Genomic DNA, 26381 nt, shown 5'->3' with positions numbered 1-26381 from the left:
AGTGGGAGTATACAATACCTTAGTTGCTATATGACGTCTGAGACGGGTAGAAACAATAAATGTTAATAATTTTAGTTCTAACCATTATTTAAATTTACTCATTAGTATTGTTACTTATCATAATTCATGTTAAAACATTTTTTTATATCCATAGACAATAAGTTATTTAAAAATTATTTTATCCTTCTTTAGTATTTATTTTATCCTTCTTTAGTATTTATTTTGTATTGTTTACATTCAGGAATTTTCTTCAGCACAACCCCTTACTGATGTTTCTTTAAGATTAGTGAATGGCAATGAGAATGTGAATGAAAGATTAAATGAATTACTGGGTAAAAATGACAGAACATCAATGGCAGATGTAACAAATCAACTTAAGTTAGGTAAGCTATTCAAAGTTGTAAGTTATAAATACAACTTATATTTAAAATGTTTATATTATCTAAAGTATCATATAAAATAAATGTATTTAATATTATTTAACACTTAAGTTCTTGGTATAGATAAGAAAACACTAATTTATTAGCATGAATAAAAAAAAAAAAATATACAAATATAAATACTTTTTTTAAAGTAGCCATTTTTTCATCTTATTTCTTAGACAATTTAAAAATACATTTGGAATTTGTTGTGTTAAAGAAGTTTGATATTTTTACAGAAAATAATGTTAGCAAAAACTCTAAAATATATCTTGTTTAAATCTTAATCCATTTCTGATTTTTTTCTCATATAATAACTTGTAAAAATTAATCTACTTATTAGAGATTTCAGTACAATTTGTATATCAGACTCTTGAATGATTGATTGATAGTTAATGAAGAGCTGAAAAGCTGAATCTATTTGAATTATCAATTTGAAATTTTGAGGATATATTAATATAAGTTCACCATGCACTAAGAAAAGATTTTTCAAAATATTAATTTTAAGGGGTTGAAATCAGCAAAAATTAAATATTACTTGTAAATTGTATACCTATCAATTGATGTGAAAGTTCTTCTAAACCATGAGCCTCTAGCTCAGTGGTTTCCTACCTTTTTTATTCTTGCCCCCTCTTAAAAATTTTCTAAAATTTCATTTCCTTTTAAATTAGAGTTAAGGTTATGTTTTTTTTTTTTTTTTTATGAGCTGTAAAAGTAAATTATACAAAAAAACTGTATTATACAACTATTTGCTTTTGTTATTATTTTTATTATTTTCATCATTTTAAAAATATATTATAAATCAACTTGGGAAGTAATAATATTAAGTATATTTATTGAAAAAATTATAGAATATAAAAATATATATTTATTTATATTTAAGTTGATATAATGAGAAAGTTCTTCAAACATTGCAAAGTTGTTAAATTACATTTTTTATTTTGTAAACTTTGTACCTATTAATATTAGATTAAGTGTGAAAGGTTTATCCACTATCATTATAAAATATAATTGTTTTCGATGCGTGATAATCTGAAAATGTATATAGTGATTTCAATTTTACACATTGTAAATTTAAAATAACAATTATTTTTGTAATTATTGTATTATTATATTCCCCTCTCCCTGAGCCACCTTTAAGTTAATTCTTAGTTGGGAACCATTGCTTTAAATCATATTTTTAAGCTATCTTTCACATGGAAAATTTTATGTGGTATACTTCAGATTTAGTAATTCCACAATTTTGGTATCAAATGGAAATACATCAATTTGTGGTTTATAGAAAAAATTGAATAAAATGGTCATAAATTACTATTTTTTATTATATACCTATTAAAATTTTGCGGGCAAAGCTGCAATGGGTAACTTGATGGTTAAACATAAGTTTAATGTTAAAAAATTTTAATAATTGAGTGATAGTAATTTGCATTTGAAGTATTTATGCAGATTTCATATTATTTATTTAATTTTTGCATATGAATTGTGGAACAATCGCAATTAGTAACAACATCTTTAAAAATTTTAGAGGTGTAGATTTTGTTTTTATTGATAGTAGACTTGATATGCTTTGTGTCCATATCGTTAACCAAATTTTCAGGTTGTCTGTTATATATAGGAAATGGTAAATAATAATTATGCTAAACATTGGTTGAATACTTTTATGATGGCAATGATGGTGATGAAAATGGAATTTTAAGTTGTTTAGATTCACTGAGAGTAAATACTTTTTGATCCAACTGTTTTTTAATTATTGAAAAAGTATGGTAAAATTTATTCTTGCTGTTAAACTAAAAAGATGAAGTTTAATAGTAGCATGCAATGTTTCATGGTTGGCAGTAACTGATTAATTGAACTTGTATATTATAAAATTATTTATTTAATGTTTAATGTTTTAGATAATGTTCACATAGACGAAAATACAAGTAGTAATATAAATGTACCTGTATTAAAAAAAGGAGATTCAGTATACATTACAACGTTCATTAATGTATATAATTGTTATGTTCGTAAAGTTGAAGACGATACTGATGAATTTACTAATTTTATAGAAACTGTAAATTTGTACTGTTCAGCTGGTAATTATTATTATCTTTAATTTATCATTCATAAAATATGATTATATATGTTCAAAATATAATGGTTTTTTTTTTTTTTTATATTTTAAAGAAACCCCTATTGGAAAATTACCAAAATTAAATGATTTAATTGGAGCAAAATCAATAGATGGATCTTTCTATCGAGCAAAAGTTATCAAAAAAATTAATGATAATAGTTATGATGTAAAATTTATTGATTATGGAATTGAGGAGAATGTTAGTTTATCTGATATTGTTAATCTTTCCACTGAATTAAAACAGGTATATAATTCATTTCAATCTAAAATTAGAATAATAATATGTATTAAAAAGAGGTGCTCAAGATTCACTTTTTAAGTGCTAAGATTTGTGATATTAGAAAATTTTTATGGACTATATCTAATTTTTATTAATTATTAGTTACTCTTAAACTCAACTTTGTTCATGAAAAAATCAATAAAATAAATATTGCGCTTTATTGATGTATTTTAGTTATAGTATACATTAGTTTATAAGCAAATTGGTGTTTTGTAAACTAATTGTTGAAAAAAAAAAATTAAAACATTGAAATCTAATATTTTATATAAAAAACAATAATTAGCTTGGCGGACATTAGGGGGACTGTAGGATGAAAACCCTTGATTTAAGCGATATTTAAAACAGTATCTATCTTAATTCTTTTATAAACCTGTAGAAAAAATGTGGATATTTCCTTTTTTACTTACTTTAATGGTTTAATAATTTATTTTCCACTTTTAGAATATATTCCTTTACACTTAAGCCTGAGTATAATTCCAGAAAATTTCTCTTTTCATATAAAAATTATTTTTTTTGAGAGAATTAGTGAATCTGTGAAATGAGTTCAGATTGGACTTATTCTATTATTAGTTAGCATTCAGAAATTTTGTTGAATTTACTCTTTTTTAAAAGATAATTTATCAGTTCTGCACACTTAAACTCTTTACCTAAGTTGTATTTTGGAAATGTGCACTACCAAATGAAAATTGGTTGGTTAGGCTCTTTTTTTTTTGAACCAAAGTATAGTTTTTTAAAATATAAAAATTTTATTTATGTTTAGTATTCATACATAATTATAGCTAAAGAAATGTTATAAATTTAATCATGTCATATCTTAATTTTCATACATGCTGTATTTGAGCCCATATTATGGTCTTTATCTTTATAAAAATTGATGAACTAAATTGATTTGTGGATTTAGTAGTTTCAAGTTTATAAGCCCATTCCAAACATACATTAAATTATGTATTTAATGTATATAGATAAATTTTATTTTATTTTGCGTTTTATTTCTAAATATGTAACATGATAAATTTAAATGTTTATTACATAAATTTTTGAAATTAAACCTTTTAACTAAAAAAAAAACTGCATTTGTATATTTTTTCCTTAGTCCGAATTGATTGTTATCTTATGCCCACGGTTTGGTCCATTTTCAATTTAATTGAATAATTCTTATTTTTTGATGATGCTTTTTTAATAACTTAATAGAGAAAACTTGTATTTATTTAAGGGATGTCTATATTTGTTTTATATGACAATTTGTTATAAATTATATGTTTTTTATAAACTACTAAGGTTTATCCATTTTGTATCGTATGATTAATTTTTGAGTTTCTGTAAAAATTAGTTAATAATTTAATCATAAAAAAAAAATTACATATTTTGAATGTTTTTATTAATAAAATGTATACTTAGCCTTTTTTATAGTGTATCAGTTATAGTTATAGTTATAGTTTTATCAGTGTTTACTTCAGACCTATCCCGAGGGGGTATCGTTAAAAGGCTACAATAAGATCATAGAAAATAATGGAGAGAAATAAAAATAAATCAGAATTGCATAAGGGCATAATTATTTTTGTAGTTTTTGTTCGTATAAGAAATAGCCTTATGGAGTGGTGAATACAACCTATAACCTCTATTATAATATTTATTTTATTTTGTTGTTGGTTGACATAGTTTGTCTTATTTTTTCTGTTGGTGGGGGGGGGGGTTACTTCCCCCCGGCCAACCCTAAAATGAACACTGTTATAAATCCTATCCCTAGTTTTTGAATTGGTGTACATTTATACAATATTGCAATTTTAAACTTAATAATTTTTAGTTTATAGCTCTATATAAAAATTTTTTAAAGATGACCAATGCTGGATTGGTGGCCTAGCGAGTTATCAAGTATAACTCTGTGAGTCTCAAAATATGGGTTGATAATGAATGTATGGTCATACATTTTTTTTTATAATGATAAATTAGCACAAATGTTAGTAGAAAATATAATATAATTTAATTAAATCGTAAAGTAGCAAGTGTAATCAAACATTAGAAATCTTAAAACTCTAGGGTAGAGATTCCCAAACTATAGATCGCAATCATATTTTTAGTTGGTCACGTCATATTTTTATATAATACATTTTTTTTAGATGTAAATATTGTGATATTGTTATTGAAATCAAAAAAGCAATAATAAATAAAAGTCATTAGGTAAAAAAACTAGCTACACCCATCATGTTATTGTGGGTTGCCAAAATTTAAATCATTATCTATAATGGGTCGTGCCATAAAGTTTGGGAACCTTTATACTTGGGTAATAACACTAATAACTTATCAATCTGGTGCCGTATTGGCTATTTTATTTATTAAACTTTTTAATCCAGGAAATCCACAATTTTTGGCTGTTTCATTTGTTTTCTGAATTTCTTTGAGATTGTTATTAAAAGAAAAAATAAATTGAAATTAATTTTTTTGTAGTTTTAAAATTTTTATTAGATTTGTTCATATTGGGTGAAATGAAACAAATATGTTATAAAAATAATTAAATTATTTGTTAGAATTTTAAAATCAAGAAATCATTATTTTATAATTTTTCTTATTATAAATTTGCTTTAAATATGAATATTTCATAAGTTTTTTTTTATTAATGTATTTTATATAGAAAATGATTACATTGATAAAGTAATATTATGTCTGTGTTGTCTCATTGTTTTTAGTTAATTCCTACCACTATTTTGGTTAAACTAAAAGATGTTCCATTCATTAAATTAAATGAAGCAGCTCATAAATATATATCTTTTATTTCTGAAAATGATGCTTTGATAATAGTAAGTTGATTTTAATTAATAATTATTGTATCATAATTTTTCAACAAGTTAGTTAAAAATAGGACATGATAGACAACAACACAAATGAAGTAATACTAAAGACTGAAAATAATGAAAATGTCAATAGTCGTTTAAAGGAATTAATGTTTGAAGATAATAAGGAAATAAACATAAATGATTTGATTGAAAATGAAGAAGAGTTCAAATCAGGTTTAAATTAAATAAATTATTGTTTTAGCTATTATTATATTGCTTACATTTTAGATAAATCTTTATTAGAACGTGTTGTTCCTGTTTTGCAACCGGGTAGTATAGTTTATTTGACAGCTTTTATTAGTATGGATGAAATGTATATTAGAAAGTTAGATGATTATGATGATGAATTTCATAATTTATTAGAAAAAGTTAATGAATTCTGTTTATCTGGTAAATAACAAATATTAAATAATAAATTAGAATTTTTTAACAACAAAAATTTACTTGATTTAAAATTTTTGTTCTAGCTAAACCCATTGATAGGCCTCTAGTAATTGGTCAAATTGTTGGAGCTCAGTCAACCTTAGATGATAGTTTTTATAGAGGTAAAGTTCTAAAAAAAATGGATGATGTCACTTATTCAATACAATTTATTGACTTTGGTGATAAGGATAATGTACCTATGTCAAAAATATTTGAAATCCCTACAGATTTTATGGTAATAATACTTTAACTATTAAAGTTAATTAAATGCTAATATTAATAATATTACTCAATTTATTGTTTTTTAGGTTTCTTCAACTATTGTTAGAATTAATCTTAAAGGTATTAAGTCTCATTCATTAAGCATTGAAGCATCAAACTATATTACTAATTTATTATCAACATATGAGCCATTGTTAATAGTAAGTTTTACATGAATATTTTGTAACTTCAAATATAAATATAGAAATAATTTATCCTGCAATACAGAAATAGGTAATTTTATTATAGATATTATTTAGTATTTTATTTTATTTTTAGGATTTTGACAATACAATTCCTATTAAAGATGTAACTTTAGTAATACTTAAAAATAATGAAAATGTTGTTGAAAGCTTTAATAAACTTCTCAAGGATGATGATAATGCTAAACCTATTAGTATTGTTGAAGATGAACTTATAAAAGGTATAAACATCATACATTTTTTTTATTGCTTTTTAGCATAATAAATATTAAGATTTATATATGATTAAAACTTGGCTAAAAAGTATTTATAACAAAATTAGGAATGGATTTCAATCTCTTTAAACTCTTATACATTTCAAATTTTAATCATCACTATTAACCTCTACTTTGTGCGTGCTTAACTCAATCTTCTATTATTAAATTTTTAATTTATTGTGATTGTCTTCTATTTTATCTAGCCATCTTTTTTTTAAGCTTCCCACAATTTTTCTTTGTAGGTTTCCATTCCAGAATTGCTCTAGAGTCTCCTTTTCATTTCTGTGTATGTTATGATCAAACCGTTGAATTTTTTAATCTGTTGGTGACTAATGCTAACGCCATTTTTTTGTGTTATTCCTGATATTTTCTTCTCTATCTACGTTTTGTTATTGTTAACAAGTCGCTTACTATACTTTATTTTCAAATTATCTTAACTTCCTTTCTATGTTACTAGTAGTTTTTCAGACTTGGGTATGTGAGTGGATCTTATCATTGCAGTGAATAAATTTATTTAGGTGACTGACATTCTTTTTTATTGTTATTTCAATCATTCTTTACATTCAACATAACTCCTAAGTACTGAAACTTGTTTACTTTATTAAACCTATATCTTCGTTATTGTCACATTATCCATACTATCTTTATTTTCTTCACAGTTCACAGTTCTATTACCTTTGTTTTTTCTCTGAATTTTTAGTCTTATTTTTTTATCGGTAACTTGGTTTTGGGCATGTATTGCTCTTTTGGTGTTGATTAATAAGCTGCATAATAAATTATAGTTCTCTGATTTCTTTTAATAGCATTTAATAAAGTTTCTTTCATTTTCCTTTGCATTTCTTTAATTTATTTTTCTTTCATTGGGTTAAATGGAATTGGATATAGTGTATCCTTTTGTTTGAAACAGGTTTTATCTTTGAAAGTTTCAGACATGTTCTCCACTCTTGTTTGATATTGTGTATTATTTTCTGTGTACATTTTAGTTAACCCTATTAAATTATATTAAGTATTAACATATTTCAAATTCATCTTTGATATTATAGAGGTTTTTTAGTGTAATATAATTGTCATAAACTTAATTGAAGTCTACAAACAACTGTCATATGTTTGTATTCATACTTTTTCTCTATTATTTGGCCAATTAATAAGTAAAATTAAGTATATTTTAAAGTAAATTCTTTCCATAATCTGGCTTTTAGCTCTGGCTCCATAGTATTTTTTCCATTATAACTTCAAGTAGATTTAAGGATCAGGTTAAATATTTATATTATTGATAGTTTAAAAAAAGTTTTTTTAGGGTTCTTGAAATATATGGTCTAAGATGTCCCTTTTTCTCATTGTAGAATTTTCTCTTACAATTTTTCTTTTTTAATCTGTATATTGTTTTCCTGTTAGTGTCATTGAATCTAATGCACTTAATTAACTAGAATCTTTAATAATATAAGTTTTCATTATGGCTATTTAGAAATATTAGAATTTCCTCACCTTTTTATTTTATAAATTAGTATGTTATATATGGAATGAATGTTAAAAATATTCTAACTAAACATATTGTTTTGTATTGTCAAATGTTTTAATTCTTATATCTATACTTTCTTTATAAATTATATTTAATCACTTTTAAAAATTAAAATATAATTTTTTATTAGAAGAAATAGAATTACCAGATCTACCTTCAGCATTTGATGTTATTGTTAAGGATTCTAAGTTTAATGATGTAACTAATATTCTGAAAAATGAAGATATTGTCTATATTACGGCATATATAGACGTGCATAACATTTATGTGCGTAAATTTGAGGATAATACTGAATTGCAAAATCTTGTTGAAAGCGTCAACACTTGTTGTGCTTCAGGTCAGTACTTTTATCCTAGGAAAAAAATTGTTGGTAAATTGTATAATTTTATGTCTAATTTGTTTATAGGAAAGGCTTACATAAATAAATCTCCAGAGTTAAATGAAATTGTAGGCGCAAAAAGTTCAGTCGATGGATCTTTTTATCGTGCAAAGATTATTCATACAATTAATGAAAAAATGTATGGAGTAATTTTTATTGATTTTGGTTTTGAAGAAAGCGTGAATGTTGCTAATATTGTTCCGCTACCTATACATCTACAACAGGTTAAATTGAGCTAAAAATATAATTTATAGTATTGTTTACAATATTTAATATTAATCTCAAAAAAGTTAAGTGATGTTGATCGTTAAAATCATACTGTCTTGTTACTGATTAGAAATATTAATTTGGTATTCAGTTTTGGTTTTAAAATTCAATTTTTTTTAACTGAGTGATTTTTTTATGTTAAAGATTGTTGTTTATTTTATAAATTATTGATGTATTCAAATAATTAATTTTTAGATTAAATCTATGTTGTTAAAAAACTACATTTTTGAAAAAAAAATATTTCTTTCAAAATTTTAAAGTATAATATTTTTTATTGTACTTAAAATTTATAAATATTGAATTTTAAATTTTTAAATTTTAATTCAATGGTTTGGTTGGTGTAGCACAGGGATTACAGTTACATGATTCAATACTTAACTATGCTTTTATAAATCAAGATATTCTTAGTAATATTTACCTTCAAAATATGAGATTAAAAATATGTTTTTCTACACAACAACATATACTTAAGAAATATTGTTTATTAATAAATAGTAATGGGCAACAATATCAATAATATGATACCATATCAATATTGTGGCTAATATTCGATATCGATATCAATTAATAATTTCCTGATATATCACGATATAGAAAATTTATATTATTATATTATTTTTTAGGAATCATATTTTATTTGCAGATTCTAAGGCATCTAAGCTATAATAAATTAAATTGTGTTGTAATACAAATATGTACGATGTTGTTTACAATAATATTTAGGTATTAAAATATAGCATTTATAAAGTAAATGAGGTAAACTCTTTAATGTGATATTAATTTGGTTGAGTGAAAATGAAAAAAAGATTTTTATATTGGTAAATTTTGAACTATATTAATGTTTGAAATTTTATTGTTGTCCATTATCACTATTAATAAATTAAAAACAATTTTAATAACAATAGTTTTTGAAATAATTGATGTTTTTTTTTTTATCGAGTTATCATTGCGTAGTTAGAAACACTTAAATTATTAGCCTGTTTTAGTTCAAATTATGAAATTTCTCTCTTATTTGATGTATTTAAGTATTTTATTTATTGAAAGCTCAGTAATTAAGTCATCTTATGAATTTAATTATACATTGTGTTTCATTATAATTAATGCTATTGTACTATATTTTTGAAGGTAACGTCTACTCTTACTCAAGTTGGGCTCAAAGGTGCATGTTTTGAAGAACTTAATTCAAGAGGTCATGATTATTTAGAAAGTTTGATGTTACTGAGTGAATTAATGAAAATTGTAAGTAAAAAGCTATTCATTTTTTACTGTTTATTGATTCAGAAAGGATTTAGCAAATCTTGTGATTTCTCTATTTTATTTACGGGTACATAATTTATTCTATTATCTATTTGAAGAGATATTAAATTTTTAACAAAAAGAAAATTTGATATTTAAAAGTTTTGCATCTATCTAAATAATTGTTGTTGATATTGTGTCTATTAACAATCACTAGTTGCAGCTTTATTTTGTAGACAATTACCGTCTAGATTAATATATTTATTTGTCATATAATTTTTTATGAATTATTGTTTTATATAGGAGTTTGAAGATTTAAGTAAAGTAGAGTTAACTGTCATTAGCCAAAACTTAAATGTCATTGATCATTTAAACCAATTACATGAAGATGAAGACTACATCACAATGGATAATACTATTATTAATAATTCTTTGAAACTCAATTCTGGTTAGTTAAAATTAAAAAAAATTAAATATTTTTTGAAATATTTATAGTTTATATAATTTGGACTTTAGGTATGAAGTATATATCTAATGACATCAGTGTTCCGCTAATACCACCATTGACTAATAAAAGCATAGTTACTATTCATGCATTTATTAGTCTGAAGGATATTTATATCACTTTGCCTTTTGATAAAACTGAAGTTGATAAATTTTTAAAAGACTTTTCGGTTTATTGTTTGACTTGTATGTATTTTAAATCAATAAATAAAATAAATTGCTGTGGCATATATGAATAATATTTATTGTTTTTTATAGCTCAACCTATTACCAAAAATCCAGTTGTAGGAGAAGTTTTTGGAATTAGATCGTCTACTGATAATTCATTTAACAGGGGTGCTGTTGAAGAAAAGTTGAATGAAAATCAATACAAAGTGGTCCTCTTTGATTTAGGTACTAAAGATATTGTATCGGCAAATAGTTTTGTGGAAATTCCAGAACACTTAAAACAGGTAAATTATTTATTATAAAAATAGTACCACAACATAATAAAACAATTTCTTCCTCGTTACTCATTATTTTTTAATATGACAATTATTATGCTAAGTATCTAAATTTTATGTATGTCATTTGTTCAGAAGTAAGTTTATAAGAACAATTATAATAATAATAAATAAAATTTTAAATATTATGAACAGAACAGACGTTTATTTTATTAGTACTTATGCATATAAAATTACCTAAGTATATTATACTATTAAGTACTACCTAGATAGAAGAAAAAAAATCAAACAATTTATATATAATACATTAAAAAATTACAAATTAAAGTATAAAATCTCATTTTCGTGGTAACTTAGCAAATCTATCAATAATTTCTACCACATTAAAATTAAAATTTCGGTATATGTTTAGTAGTGCCAATCCAGTAAGTCTAATTTCTCTTATATTGTTTCATAAGTACGTTTTAAGTCTTCGTAGAGTTGAGAATGGCGATCGCAGTAACAGTTGTAACAGATAATGTGGCCAAAATGTACCTTATAGTATTGATTTAATAATACATAAATTAGCAATTTAATAGGAATTTTTGTTTATGATTGAGATATAAGATAAGATTATTGACAAAATGTGAGTTTTCTAGGTATGTGACTTATATCGCAATGTTCAGTTCTCACACATGCGTAATTCTCAGTAATCAGTTATCACTTCTTTGGACTATAATATTAGATTATAAATTTGTATTTCATACCCGACTAATATAAACAAAAAAAAAACTAACCAATAGATAGTAATAAAAATATTTTATAATAATAGGTGTATAATTTGACTTAATTTTCAAAGAAATTATTTGGGGGGGGGTGACCCCCCCTGTATACGTGCCTGAACACTGCCTACAACTTGTTTTCCTCTAATCTATATTAATTTGGCTCCATTTACGTCTATAAATGGTATTATTTGATATAAATTGGGACGCATTGTATCCGTCTCAAAATCTTGGAAAACGTAAATTATACCAATATACTATACTTTAAGTACTATATTGCTACTTGTTCACTAGCCAACACTCCACGTTATACGTATAAGTGCAATGCACTTAAAGTCTTAACGCATAACGTAATAATAAGTTCTATAGTATAGATTTATATAATATGTAATATGTTTTTAAATATGTAAAAATATATATTAATTTTTACATTATATCAATATACAAGGTGTTTCTGAAATAAATGAGGTCACTAGTGTACTCGTACTCACTTGTAATGGTCTGATGAAGTTTTTTTCTATCTTCAAAATCTGGGTTTTTTCATATTATTTGAAATGTAAAAATAAACATTCTAGTTGTATTTTTTGCAAAATTCTCATATTTATCTAAACGTCACATTGTTTTTGAGCTTGTCGCGCGTTTTTCACGCTCAAATCACCGACTAAAAAAAAGTGGTGTCACACATCGATTTGTATGAGAACACTACAAGATTTATACTGGTGATAATTATTTGTTGTCATTCAACATACATGATTAATTAACACCTTTAACATTGATTTTTTTCACAAACAATTTTTGATACAATTACAATTAATCCAAATTTTTAAAAAATGTTTCGTTTACTGACGAGGCTGTATTTACAAAAGATGGGGTTTTTAACCAACATTACTCACATATTTTGTGGTTTGAAGAAAATTCGTAAGCTGTTCGTATAAGGGGTTCCCGGTACAAGTTTAGTAGGTATATATATTTTGTGTGAATTAGTCGAAAATACTTAATTAAGCCCACAAGAATTATCGGTTATATTAAATGGTTAAGGATTTTTACATTTTATTATGTATAATCTTTTGGTACTTTTAGAGAACGTACTATTGGAAGTAAAAGAAATAATGTGGTTCATGTTAGATGGTGCACTTGCTTATCATACAAATTTAGTCCAAAAATAATTGCATTATCTTTTCTCTAACAAACTGATTGGCAGAAAAGCTGGAAACAATGCTCAATAATATTGCTCAGACATAGCATAACCCTGATTTTAACCCATGTGACTTTTTAAAAAGGGATTTTATGAAAGAACAAGTTTATGCTAAAAAAGTGAATTAGAGATGAAATTTTAATAAGAATTAATAATGTAGCTGATATTATTTATCAAATACCAAATTAGTTGGAAAAAACATGGTATTAATTACATCGTTGTATACAAAAGTGCATCGAAGTTAATGGGGGTCACATTGAACATCTTTCATAGATAAAAATTGTAAATAAAGTAATTTAATGTGTTTAATTAATTAAGTATGTCAAATGTTAACAAATAACTATCTTCAGTGTTAATCTTGTAGTGTTCTTATGCAAATTGATGTATCACTCCACTTTTTTTTAGTCGGCGATTCGATGCGGAAAACGTATGATAAGTTTAAAAATAGTGTGACGTCTCGATTTGTATGAGAATTTCGCAAGAAATATAGCTAGGGTGTTTATTTTTACATTTAAGTGATATTCTAAAATGATTATAAAAAAACTCAGATTTTGAAAATAGAATAAAAATTTCAAAAAAATCTTTATCGGGCCATCACAGTGAATACGCATGTAAACTAGTATTAGTGACCATATTTAGTTCAGAAACACCCTATATAATAATTAAATACTACTAGTAAAATTAAATAACTATATCAAAAAACATATCATGAAATACACTTATAGTGATAATGCCGAATATGTTGACAAACCGTCTCCGCTCAGAATCGTTTTTTGTGCAATTATCACTGAATTAAATAAAATTCAACACATCTATAATAGTGACCAACTTGACACCTAATGTATAGAATGGTGCCTACTTTTTATTCTTTATTTTTTTTTCTTAAATTTTTTTTTTTTTTGTTGATATCATTACTTATAATATCTATACACGAGGAACAAAATCTATCACCGGTTTCATCAACAATAGTTTTCTCGTTAATAGACAATTTTTTTATTTTTAAAATATATGTTTGCTTATAGTTGGCACAGTTAATGATTGTATATTTAATATAATGATATTTCTTGAGGCACCGTTTGTTTTATATGTAGTGTGGTGTTCTGTTATCTAGTTTTATATAACGAAAAAGAAATTTAATTTCGATTATGAAGTCTTCAGATTTTAGGTATAACGTTATGAAAATGTATTTGTGTTTAAAAAAAACTAAAATAACCGCGAGTAATAAAATGTACTAAAAGCTGAGGGTTTGAACGATTAAAATAAAATCATCTAACAGTTTTTTTTGTTGTTAATTTTTAATTACAATCTTTAATTTTTTTTCATTCTATAGCTAGTTTTAAATTGAAAATTCGTCGGCAGTTTCTACAACTTCTTGTTGGCGCCTTGTGTATTCGAAGAAAATATAAACAATGAACCTCTGTTTTTTTTTTTAAATCGTTAACAACGTATATATATAAAAAAAAATACAGGATTTGCTGTAGGTTTTTTTTATGTTTTTGAATAGTAAAAAAAATACTTTACAGCTTTGTTAGAATGGTGAGGGGGAGGGTAGCCGCCCGTGAATTGCTTTCGTAGGAAATAATTTGCGTGTATAGTTTTAATGATTGTAAATAATATATTTTAGTGATTATTTTCTTCTGTAAAAATTTTGCTACAACCTAAACGTTTTTTGAATAGAAGTACTTCTAGCGTATATTATATTATATGCTCGTGAGTTGTGATAGTATATGAATTTTATATTTTTTATGTAACTCATTGCCCACTGTTATACCAAAAATAACTACAAATTCAATACGATCTGCAATATTTAATTTAATTTTTATACATCTCGTATTGTTATGTAAAATTAAATACGATTCATTATAAAAAATATTAAAAATTATTATGATTCATGGTATAATGGTGGTAATGTTGACTTTTTGAATTTTTAATATCCGAATATAGAATATTTATAAGAATTATTGTTATCGTGAGCGTTTAAGGTGTGAATATAAGCCTATAAAAATATTTTTATAATTTGAAATAACTATGTATAACATTTGACGGTGTTTATTTCGCTTTGTTAGGTATGTGTGAAAATTTACTTATTGTGTTTCAATCTTGTCTCTATTAATATGTAATAATGTCATAATCATGATATTATTGCTTACCTACCTTATACCTACTAATTCGTTGTAATCATTATCATTAAACGTCGTTTTCTTTTAGGTTCCACGTACTATTTATTCGATACGTCTCAAAGGTATCGATTCTGGAATTCTCAACGCTCAAGCAATGTCTTATGTGAATATGCTCTGTGAAAACCTGCCTTTAATTATTGTATGTGTTCTTCTATTATACGAATGCGGTAGTTTATTTTTATTGAACATTGTTTCATATTATATATATTATTTTAGGAATTTGACGAGAAAAGTCCAAATGGATTAAATGCTGTGACGTTAACTACTATTAAAACTCAACAAAATGTTAACAATCATCTGATAAAGCTTTTGGCTCAAAAAGAAAGAGGTTAAATCACATAAAGATTATCATTAAAACTAATAAATATAAATAATAAATACATATCATTTAACAGTTGAAACATGTAAAATAAGGCGACCTCTGTGTTTATATGCTTATACATTTGCTATTATAGCTGTTAAGTTTTTAAAATAAAACATTTGTTATTTAGATTCGCCAGAAACAGTACAGATGTTAAGTAAAGGAGATATAGTCTATATTTCAACGTTTGTGGATCTACATGCTATTTACGTTAGACGTATTAATAACGGCACGGATAAATTTAAATCATTCTTGGAGAATTTTTCATCTAGCTGCGCGTTAGGTAAATAAAAAGTGTACTTACCTTTAAACAAGTTTTTATAAAATTTTATTCTTTAAGAGGACTCTAGGAATATAATTTGATTATCTTTGTCTATAATAACTGCTGCTTTAACATGTTAAATAATCAAATAAATTTGTTCGTGTGAAACTGTACAAATAAGTTAAAAATTATTCTGAAGCTAAAACACCGTGGAATTGAATAAAAATGTTTTTGACAGAGTTTTTTGAAATATTAAACTTTTTACTACTCTTTAAAAAGTTCAAGCAATTAAAAATGTATTTAAAAAAATATTATATTTTCTTAGTAACAAAATTAATAACATCCAATTTAGTGCTGTATTTATTCTGAGACCATATATCAGTTATAATTTTATTAATTCTAATAAATGTAAGAAAAATAGATAATAAGTAGTAACGTATTAAAGAAATATGGACTAATAATTCTTAATAATATTATTTTGCGTTTTTAATCAAAAAGTATAAATGCTCTGTCCATTTAGTGTACCTATCAGTTATCATAAAAATAAATATTTCTCATTTATTTATCGCCAAATTAAATCTTCTTTTTATATGTAGTTTCTACATAAATTTGCGTTTACTTATTTACTGTAATTCATAATCGTTGTCATTTATAGAAAATCCTATTGAAAACGATCCTAAAGTTGGTGAAATAATTGCGGCAAGAGAACAAAATGGAACTAAATTTTACAGGGCTGAAGTTATTTCTAGAGTAGACAATAACAATTTTTATGTCTGTTTTATTGATTTTGGATCCTGGGATACTATACACAAGAGTAATATAGTACAGCCATCCGAATCGCAGGTAATACCAATACTATTTTTTTTTCTTGTAAAATACATACAGGAATAAAAATGTTGGAAGTATGAGTCGTTTTATCTAAACTTGTAATTTCGTAGCTTCAAAATTGTCCGCCTACGTTTATGGTCAGTTTGCATGGACTAGACGCAGAACATGCCAATACCACAATATTGCACTATTTAAAAAATATCAGTCAAACAGATACATTTATAATTGTAGGTGTTTTGCTTTACTCATTATTTATTTGATTGTAAAAATTTAGACACAATTTTAACTATACATTTTTTTTTAGGACTCTATCACTGAACAAAACCAAGTCGTATTGATATCAGTTAACACACAACGCAATATAAATAAAGAAGTAAAGAAACTTTTAGACAACAGACATATTGAGCAACACATTCAAAACGATGTATATGCCAAATCTGGTATGCTATTCTGAGATTTTAGTATAATCGATATAAATTTATGCTGTGTTTTATTTTTAGATATTAATATAGATACTGAAAAATGCGTAATCAAGTATCACAAACTGCCTTTGGATGTTCCCACTCAGGTTTGCTATCTCCACATATTTTATACATTATAATTATTACTATCATTAAACTCATTTATTTTGATAAATAATTTCTAGGTTTGGGTCGCCGAAAAAATATCATCTTCGAGGTATTCTGTGCACACGTATGAAAGTCGTCTTGAATTCATACAATTAGAGAATCAAATCTTTGAAGACAGTAAATCATTCGAATCTGTTAAATCCATCAGTGTTCATATGCCGTGCATCGTGTATTTCAGTCCTAGTTGGTAAAATAAATAAGATCGAGAGACTTGTTTAACATTTGTGCTACAAAAATTCATATTCATAGGTATCGTGGAGAAGTGCTAGAAGTAATTGATAAAACCACAGCAAAAGTTGGTCTCGTGGACGTTGGAAATTTCAGTGTGGTTCGCAGCGTCAAAGAAATTTTCCACATGCCGTCGAAATACAAAGGAAAATCACTGGTAAGTAAATGAATGCCGCATATGTTAGTTATTATTTTGAAAATATTTTCGCTCAAACCAATATAGTTTAAACACTTTAAACACTTTAAATACATACATGTTACGCGGCCATTTCTTCAAAATATTGGAGTTAAAGGGGTCATTTAAAATTAGTTTTCAACTCATAATTGACGAATCATGCTTTTTATGTAATATATTATACGATTTTATCATATATATTATAATGTGTGTGTTTATAAATAGATACTTTTTATTATTAATGTTGGCTGTTTATTCTTATTAATTTAAAATTGACTTAAATTTATTACACTATTACAAAAATCGGTTCTTAGTAAGTAATTCAATATTCAGTATATCTATAGGTTAGGTTGGTGTGATCATCCCAACAGTAGGGGTTCTTACCAAGAACATCTGCATTGCATTATAATATAAAATATGGGCGTTCATAGGCTCCATTAATCAAATATGTAACAACAATAAAAATTAAAAATAGATTCTTCTTTTAAAAAAACTTGCAGTTGTTTAATTACTATTTTGTATTTTATTATTATTAACATATAAAATTTATTAGTAGCTTAAAAAAAACTAATGTCATTATTATCTAATGTTTGATTCAATTTTTTACCTTTAAACTTGAATTCTATTGGATATTCTTCAATATTTATTTCCAAGATTGTTATTATTTTTATTACGTTATTTTGAATATGTAATTAATTATTCAAGAAGATTTAAAAATTTTTTTAAATTCGTTTTTTTTAAGAGTCGTAGAGCGTGCACTTAACCGTGCAGTGGCATAATACTCCCGCAACCTCGAAAATTTACCTAAAAACATGTTTAAAATTCGATCCAAGTTTATAACTGACTTAAATGTTGCTTATATATTATTATTATCATTATCACTATTTATAGTATACTTACGTGTACAATCAAAGGCATATTATTCATAATAATGAACTATAGTTGACGAAATTTTTTATTCTTTTAAAATCGATCCATTAAGTTTTTAAACATTGATACGCTGTACACACGCGATCATGCATTTATATGTATATTGTGTGTATAATGTTATTTATAAAAAATAATGTTGATACTTGCTATGTGTTCCTAGGAGATCTGACGTTTCAAGTAAATATAATATAGTATTCTTATATGTTAGTTCCAAGTATAAGCAGTGTAGTGACTGTGTTTGCAGGACACAACGTATTTAAAGGTATATAGGTACTGTTATTTTAAGACCTAGTCTGTCTTTGACGAAAGGACAATAATGGATAATATGGAATGGACACAATTTTTTAATTAAATTAAATAAATTTATTTTAAATACATTTTTAATAAATATAAAAATTTATAACAAATTTTAAGATGGAGTAATTAAACTATTCTGCTTTAGACTAGTTGTGTATACTAATTGTTACAGAAATAGATCTATGCAAGATAGGTTAGGTTAGGTTGTGACAAATTTCATAACTTAATAATTCCTAAAAGTAGTATGCTACGAAGGGTCTAACTAATTTTATTCTGATTTTATGGGAAGTGTTTACCTGTATCAGTATGTAATTAATTACGTGATTATAGATTTAGGTTTTATTTTACATACAAAATGGAAGTTATTATTTGTATATTGAAATAAAGATGCTGATTTTAAAAATGTATCTAAAAGGTGTGTTTTATTATTTTAAGACACAAAATATGCTATCTTGCATTAAATATACTAGTTGTTATTAACTTTAATAACAGCTTATATATAATGATGCACGTAGATTTACTGCAGCTGTTAAAATTATATCTATGAAAAATCGTAGTTTGCATTTGTTGAAATTCTTTAAAATTTTAAAGTAAAGCTGCAGTATAAATTACTTACTAGTGCAATATTACATATTATATAATGTATTTTCTTGTATATAGTGGTTTGATAGGGCTGTAGGAAGGTGATTATTTTTGAGTTCAGGACACTTATGCTTTTGTAAAATATGTTTTTAATAATTGGGGTTACCTTAAAGAAAAGAACAATGACGCTTAGTTATGTAATGCGGTATTACAAATTTACAACACTATTTATAAATTATTTTGCTCGCGTTAAATTCGGAGTGGTGTTTATATTGTATGATAAGTGATAACATTAACTTATTATCATAATATGTGTTGCAACTGCTTTATATATTTTTTTAAATCAAATATAATAGATAATTAATTATGAATCCTATAAAATATTATCGATATCATGTGATATTATTGAAGTAAGTAATTACAAATTATCCTCTAGAATTCACGGTTTTTCCATGTCGTTATATCTTTGAAGCCGCTTTATCATACTATCATGTTAAGGGCTGTATTATTCTCGGGACTTTTTGGTTTTATCATGAAAGGGTGCGTTGTTAACAAGGCGATGGGGTTTACGAACGTTTTGTACTTTCAAGTAAATGATTACCGTTTACTTAAATTATGAATTAAAAACGGTCTTATACCATTATATATTAGTATTATTATGCGCTATAAAGTGTTTGTTAATTTCGTAATTAATATGATACATTATGTGTGAGAATCTTAGATGACTGTGTCGTATACTTGTAATGTTTTCGTCATCCCTCGTGAAATATTTGAAAAGATAATAATAACCTATTACTACATAATGTTCATATCGCGATTTGCATGCTTACACAATTACTTACATACATAATATCGTTGTTAATTTAGAAACGAAAAAAATGAAAAAAAAAATGTAGAGCTCCAAAGTGTTTATTTTAGTTTTTATTATATTAAATATTAAAATATAACCAATTAATAATAGATGTGGTAGTATTATAAAATATACTGATAGTTATAACTTATAATTAATTCATAATACGGCATATGATGAAAAAATCAATGTCTTCGATTTTTTTAATTATAATTTTATAACTATAAGGAAAACGGTATTATCATAAAATATGTACCATGAATTTAAAAAATCTTTAAATATAACAATATTACAAAAGTTCAAATCAGTAACAGTTTTAGAATATTTTTAAAGGAGAGGTCCTTGATTTGTTAAGTGTTTTTTTTATAGTTGTTTCATCAACAAAATAAAATAAATTATAAGTTATAATAATAATAAATACCAAATTACCGTTATTAGTTGACCGTTTATGTATAAGTAATATTATATTGTAGATTAAATAAATATAATTATTGAATAATTTTGTTTGGCATAAGGTGTTGCGCATCACTGTTTTTAGCTCTACTAATAATAACGATAAAAACTTTGCGAGATGAATAATAAAAGTCGCTGTTAAGTTGGGTTTTGGTTTAACCTATTTATTGGGGTATACTCCACATTAAACGTATTATTTTAATTGTCGTGGTTGTGATTCGTGCGATAATAAATACGTGTGAAACTGCGGTCGACAAATCATATTTCGTTTCAAAAATACATCTCCAAATTTTTCGGAAACTGGACCATTGTGATAGTACTGGCCGTAGTTGATTTAGTACTAGCCTTTTTTATCAGTGTACGAAATAAATCTCCCGTTCAGATTTTTTGTCATACGACGGGTGTGTTTTATATATTTTTTTTAACTCAAAATTTGCTGTTTTTATAACCTATACGGTGTGTATTGTGTACTATGTATTGTACATTGTGCGCGTTTCATCGATTTAACGGCGATGTTTACGTTTTCGTGATTCAATTTAATTAAATGTTTTATTAGTTATTACCTATCTACCAAGTATAATGCGTTTTTGAAAAAAAAAAAATTAATAAATTTCAGCTCTATTCTATGCTAGAATATTTTCCTATTGTGTGGTGTAGTATTATTATATTTTATAACTATATAAACATCAAATTTAGTGTTTTCTTCTACTGTATTATAATATTATATTATATGGTTTCAATGGTAATTTAATCAATTTTTGCTAAATAATTTAATGTCTGAGATTGTGGTGTTTGGTTTTTTTGTTTTATAAATAGTATAAACTGCTATATATATTTTTTTTTTTTTTTTAATTGAACTTAAGCCCGGCAACTAGGGCCATTAGCTGTTTGTAAGGGTTATGAACTATGGTAAGGGGTAAGGTTGGTACGGTAGGTTGTATTTTTACGATTGTTACGGTTGATAACAAACACGTGTATGTGTGGCAAGGTTTTTAACCACTATGATCCCGAGTGGTCACCCATCCGGGAGCTAGTAGCTGTGTTCGTTACTTACTCTCAGTCGCATTCCGCGACTGATAGCAGCCAACGCACCACGCCAAGCCACAAACTGCTATATATTAAGTAAATTATATTTACATATTATATATTTGAATACTTCAACCAATGAATGCAATTATCATAATGTGTTTTCACGTTATTATACTGTTTAAAATTAATTTGTAAATACATATTTTAGTATTTTACGATCAGTTTAGATCTACATATAGAACATGTAAATTTAAATTTACATTTATATACATCTTTTATAGGTTTTGTTATGTGAAATAGTGAACGGAAGATTACTGTTTGGGCATACCTCATTTAGTTTTTTCATTTATAGTTAGTAAAGTATTCTATCTCAGTTCTTATAATTTACATATTTATTCGAATTTCTACTCATATTTTTGTTCAATGATCGTGTATAATATATTTTACATACTTTTTTTCAATTAAGATGTTAATTTATTTATATTCTCAATAAATCAAAAATACAAGTTCGTTATTTAAATCATTCTTGATACGTAGTAACTTTCAGTTTTAATAGTAAATTATGTATATCTATATTATATTATATACATAATAACCAATTTTATTCATTAATTATTAAATATTATTACGAGACTTGAATTTCTTGCTTAATATAATGTTAATGGTTAGTTCATTAAAATATATTTTATGCTAACCATAGTTATTTTAATTTAAATCTTATACCTTAAATGACTTGAATAAACGAGAAAAGTTTGTAACATTAATTATTCAAAGGTCTGTTATCATGAGATTATTGAATCAAGTAAAAATGAATAGCTCGACCGTTAGTGTCAAAAACTTATTTGTATTATATTAGCTTGAAAATAAATTTGTATAAGTTGTACCCACAGCTAAATATTTAATAGGTAGGTACCTAATGATTATATTTTTAAAATAATATTTTCATCTTAGTTTATTAAATATTACATAGTTTTTAATGTGTATACTTTTTATGGTTTTAACATTTTGAGTAAGATTTTGTTAGTGATATTGCATATTTTTCGATTTTATTTTATTTTATCTACAAAATATTTTATTAGCAAAAGCCGTTTTATTTATATTGCCACATTTTTTTTGTCCATATTTTTATTTTATGTTAAGTATATCAATTTAACAAAACTTCAAATGATGGACAAAGGGCATGTTCAATGAACATCAGGCTTTATGTGTATTTTTTTGCGATAATAATTATTAATGTATATTGATTTAAATTAATTTATATACTTATTTAAAATCAAATTCATTCAAATTAAAAGAAGAAAAGATAATTTCTGTAATTATATATTTTCTGAACAGATAGATCATCTTAAATCAATTTTCCACAAATGCTCAGTATTTAATTAATCTGGTAAAACAATTTGGCTTATTAAATATACCATTGATATCTGAAATTAAAGTAAAATATGTTAACAAACTATATTTATTACAAATTGTTTCAGTTAGTGAATATTGAGATACAACCAGAACCGCAAGAAAAATTATCAATCACGACGTTCAGAATCGTTGCTAAAAGACACGTAAGGTTTTTTAATTAATTGAAATTCAATAATATGTTTATTTTAGATAAAAGTCATACAATCTATTTTTTTATGTTTATAAAATCTCATCTTAAATCTAAATAGCTAAGTACTAAATGTTTGCTTTATATGTTATATGGTAATTTATTTAAATACTAGTATATAATATTTTTTTATTAAACTATGATGATAAATGGAATATAAAATATTGAACTGATTATATTTTTTGATATGTATATGTCTTATGGCTGGAGGTCATTCTGTTAATTTAAGCGACATCCAGAATGTTACCATGACGTTTGTATCATTATATTTTATTGTAATGTGTGTGCGTCGACCGTTCGTGATCGGTTACCAGAAATCAGCGATTATACGAACGTTATCGGAATCGCTAAGGCGTGTGATCTATTAAGTAGTAGTAACATCATTAGGTATAGCCCGTTGTATAACAATTGTCTTGACGATAAAAATAACTTTTAATTTTTATATTAACTGTATTCAGTAGAAACAAGACATATAATGTACTGATGTATTTGCATGTAATGTAAATATTTTTGCTATAAAAATTTCAGTTTTTAGAAAATCTGATATTTGTTTTGGATTTTAATACAAGTATTTACAATAGGTGGAGAAATAGTATTTTTAAAATATTTATCGAGACTTGTAATAATTTAGATTTTCGATTGTATACTCGTAAAAAAATTCCACTTTTCACAGTATACACGTGGAAAAATATCATGTTAACATAGTGCATAATTACAAATTTATATTTGTGTTCTTAAATTATCGCTGAAACGACCTTGCTATTCATTTTTTCATATTTTCTAAATTAAAAAATACTGATTATGATAGAATATCTACTTTTTTTATCTACGTCTAATCGAATCAAAATAAATTGTATTTTCGCAGTTGGACAATGTTACAGAGGTAGAAGTATTGCTGGGATCTACAGTAGATCAATCTTACGACGATCTGGTTCGTAGTGTACACGTCATAGTAAATAACGCCTTATTAATAACAATAATATGTTTTTGATCGATCTAAAATATATGTTTATATGTCTCTAAATTTGTTGTTTCAGGATAATGTCGGGCTACCGTCATTTTCTTCAACCCCCATTCCTGAAGATTCCGGGCAGTTTCAGTTCGACAACAGCCGCAACGAACCAAACTTACTAGTAAGTGGTCATTGCACCGTACCCAAATTAAACTGATGTTTTGATACACATTTTTTAATTCGAAATCTTGTATAAAATTTGTTGATACTCCCGTTTTCAGTGTACGACACTTTGTCGAGAAACTACTGATGCCACCGAGCACAGCGAGCGATTTTCTAACATGTTAACAATCAAAGACGTACAGTACGCAAAATGGTTAAAGGGCGCTGTGAAAACTTTGACGTTCTTGTGTGTTAACGGTGACTGTTTGATGATGAGGGACCATCTGATTGACGATACACTGACGGATTTGGAATCTAAAATTCAAGAGTACTGTGTGACTGCTATCGATCCGCTTTACACACCGGCCGAAAACGAACTTTGTCTGGCCAAGTATGGTGAGTAGTAGATAATCGTGGACCAACGTCTAAAAATTACCCACTCCCCTTCCATCTTATTATTGCGTTATTATTGTGGTATTGATATTTTGAAGAAAAAATAATGTTTTTTTGTTTTAGTCGACGAGTTGTGGTATAGAGCTATATGTGTGAAAACTCCCAACGATGTGGACAAAAATGACAATAATTACATGATCTATTTCTTGGACTGGGGATTAGAGTATTTAACTAATGTCAAAGACATTTGTAAAATACCCAAGGACTTTATCTATCTTCCAGCGGCAGCACACAAGTGTTACGTAAAAGGTATGTGATTATATTATAAAAATATAGTACCTACCTTCTTATAACATTTAGTGGTTGTGTAAGTTTCTTTCCTAATAAGTGTTTTGCTGATATTAAAGTCTGAAAATTGTATAGGTATCTCAATTATGATAGTACGTTTTAACGGGTACTATTTTTCTAGTAAACAGCTTAGTATTCAGTTATAATAATTTATACACTGTGTATTAGTCTGTTATTTTCTTTTTGGATAGTAATGGTTTTTAGATAAATATAATAATAAAAAAAGTTAACTTTTAAACTTTTGATTTGTATTTTTTATTGTGAAAAAATAATAAGAGTAGTGTACAAGATTGATACAATATTAATAATATTGATACGTTCTGTAACGACAATAATGAAACTACACCTTGTGTTTCTATGCGAATTTCAGATGCTCCTTTATCGAAGTGGAGTGCCAACACAATGCACGTGGTATCCTCTGAGCTCGGTCTACAACAGTTGCTATGTACGATCGACGATAAACTATCAAATGACAGTTACATAATATCCTGTGCTTCCATCAAAGACATATTCGACACGAATCCGCAGTGAGTAGCCGAAATGTGAAGTAATCTACACATAAAATTGCATTCGATTCGTCCCTAATTATAGTGAATAAAAATTTTGATACTTAATTATTTTATATTCTTAAAAATAGTACTTAAAGTGTTTTATTAATTGTTTTGCAATATTTAAACACAAAATAACAGTTGTGCTTCTAAAATGTTTACTGTTTAATTTTTGTTTTGTTTTATATTTTTCGATCGAGTGATAAATAATTTTTTTCATTGTGTCAATTATTACATAGGTTTTTGATACTTTTTCATATTAAGAAACATTTTATTAATTTTATAAAATTTACTATAAAATCCTTTGTATATTAAAAAAACGAAGAAGTTAAAAAAGAAATTTAACATATTTTTGTTGTTTATCGATAAGTAATTTATAACACCTTTAGTAGTAACCTTTCTATGTAAACACTTTCACTGTGGCATTAACGGTTGCGCTCTCAATGATGATGGATAAGATATTGATTACGAATAAATACTACC

The 26381-nt window shown here is 25.5% G+C and overlaps 1 protein-coding gene across 1 annotated transcript in view; it reads left to right on the top strand.

Annotated features, from left to right (window-relative positions):
- LOC112598875 overlaps positions 1-26008 on the top strand; it is a 31064-nt gene extending 5056 nt beyond the window's left edge. The window contains exons 12-41 of the mRNA XM_025345528.1: positions 242-383; positions 2315-2494; positions 2586-2776; positions 5497-5607; positions 5670-5817; positions 5872-6033; positions 6111-6301; positions 6375-6488; positions 6607-6751; positions 8437-8643; positions 8713-8909; positions 10078-10191; positions 10492-10636; positions 10705-10878; positions 10951-11144; positions 15300-15410; positions 15488-15599; positions 15763-15915; positions 16550-16737; positions 16833-16949; positions 17027-17162; positions 17223-17290; positions 17369-17538; positions 17601-17736; positions 23374-23451; positions 24361-24426; positions 24533-24628; positions 24729-25005; positions 25126-25311; positions 25721-26008. Coding sequence (XP_025201313.1) covers positions 242-383; positions 2315-2494; positions 2586-2776; positions 5497-5607; positions 5670-5817; positions 5872-6033; positions 6111-6301; positions 6375-6488; positions 6607-6751; positions 8437-8643; positions 8713-8909; positions 10078-10191; positions 10492-10636; positions 10705-10878; positions 10951-11144; positions 15300-15410; positions 15488-15599; positions 15763-15915; positions 16550-16737; positions 16833-16949; positions 17027-17162; positions 17223-17290; positions 17369-17538; positions 17601-17736; positions 23374-23451; positions 24361-24426; positions 24533-24628; positions 24729-25005; positions 25126-25311; positions 25721-25881 — 4470 coding nt within the window. The 3' untranslated portion in view covers positions 25882-26008. The remainder of the gene's footprint in view (positions 1-241; positions 384-2314; positions 2495-2585; positions 2777-5496; positions 5608-5669; positions 5818-5871; positions 6034-6110; positions 6302-6374; positions 6489-6606; positions 6752-8436; positions 8644-8712; positions 8910-10077; positions 10192-10491; positions 10637-10704; positions 10879-10950; positions 11145-15299; positions 15411-15487; positions 15600-15762; positions 15916-16549; positions 16738-16832; positions 16950-17026; positions 17163-17222; positions 17291-17368; positions 17539-17600; positions 17737-23373; positions 23452-24360; positions 24427-24532; positions 24629-24728; positions 25006-25125; positions 25312-25720) is intronic.
- The last annotated feature ends 373 nt before the right edge of the window (positions 26009-26381 follow it).

The sequence above is a fragment of the Melanaphis sacchari genome, unplaced genomic scaffold (genome assembly GCF_002803265.2).
Source record: "Melanaphis sacchari strain LSU unplaced genomic scaffold, SCAv2.0 Contig4_pilon_pilon, whole genome shotgun sequence".
Lineage (NCBI taxonomy): Eukaryota > Metazoa > Arthropoda > Insecta > Hemiptera > Aphididae > Melanaphis > Melanaphis sacchari.
This window is presented reverse-complemented; position numbering and strand designations above follow the sequence as displayed.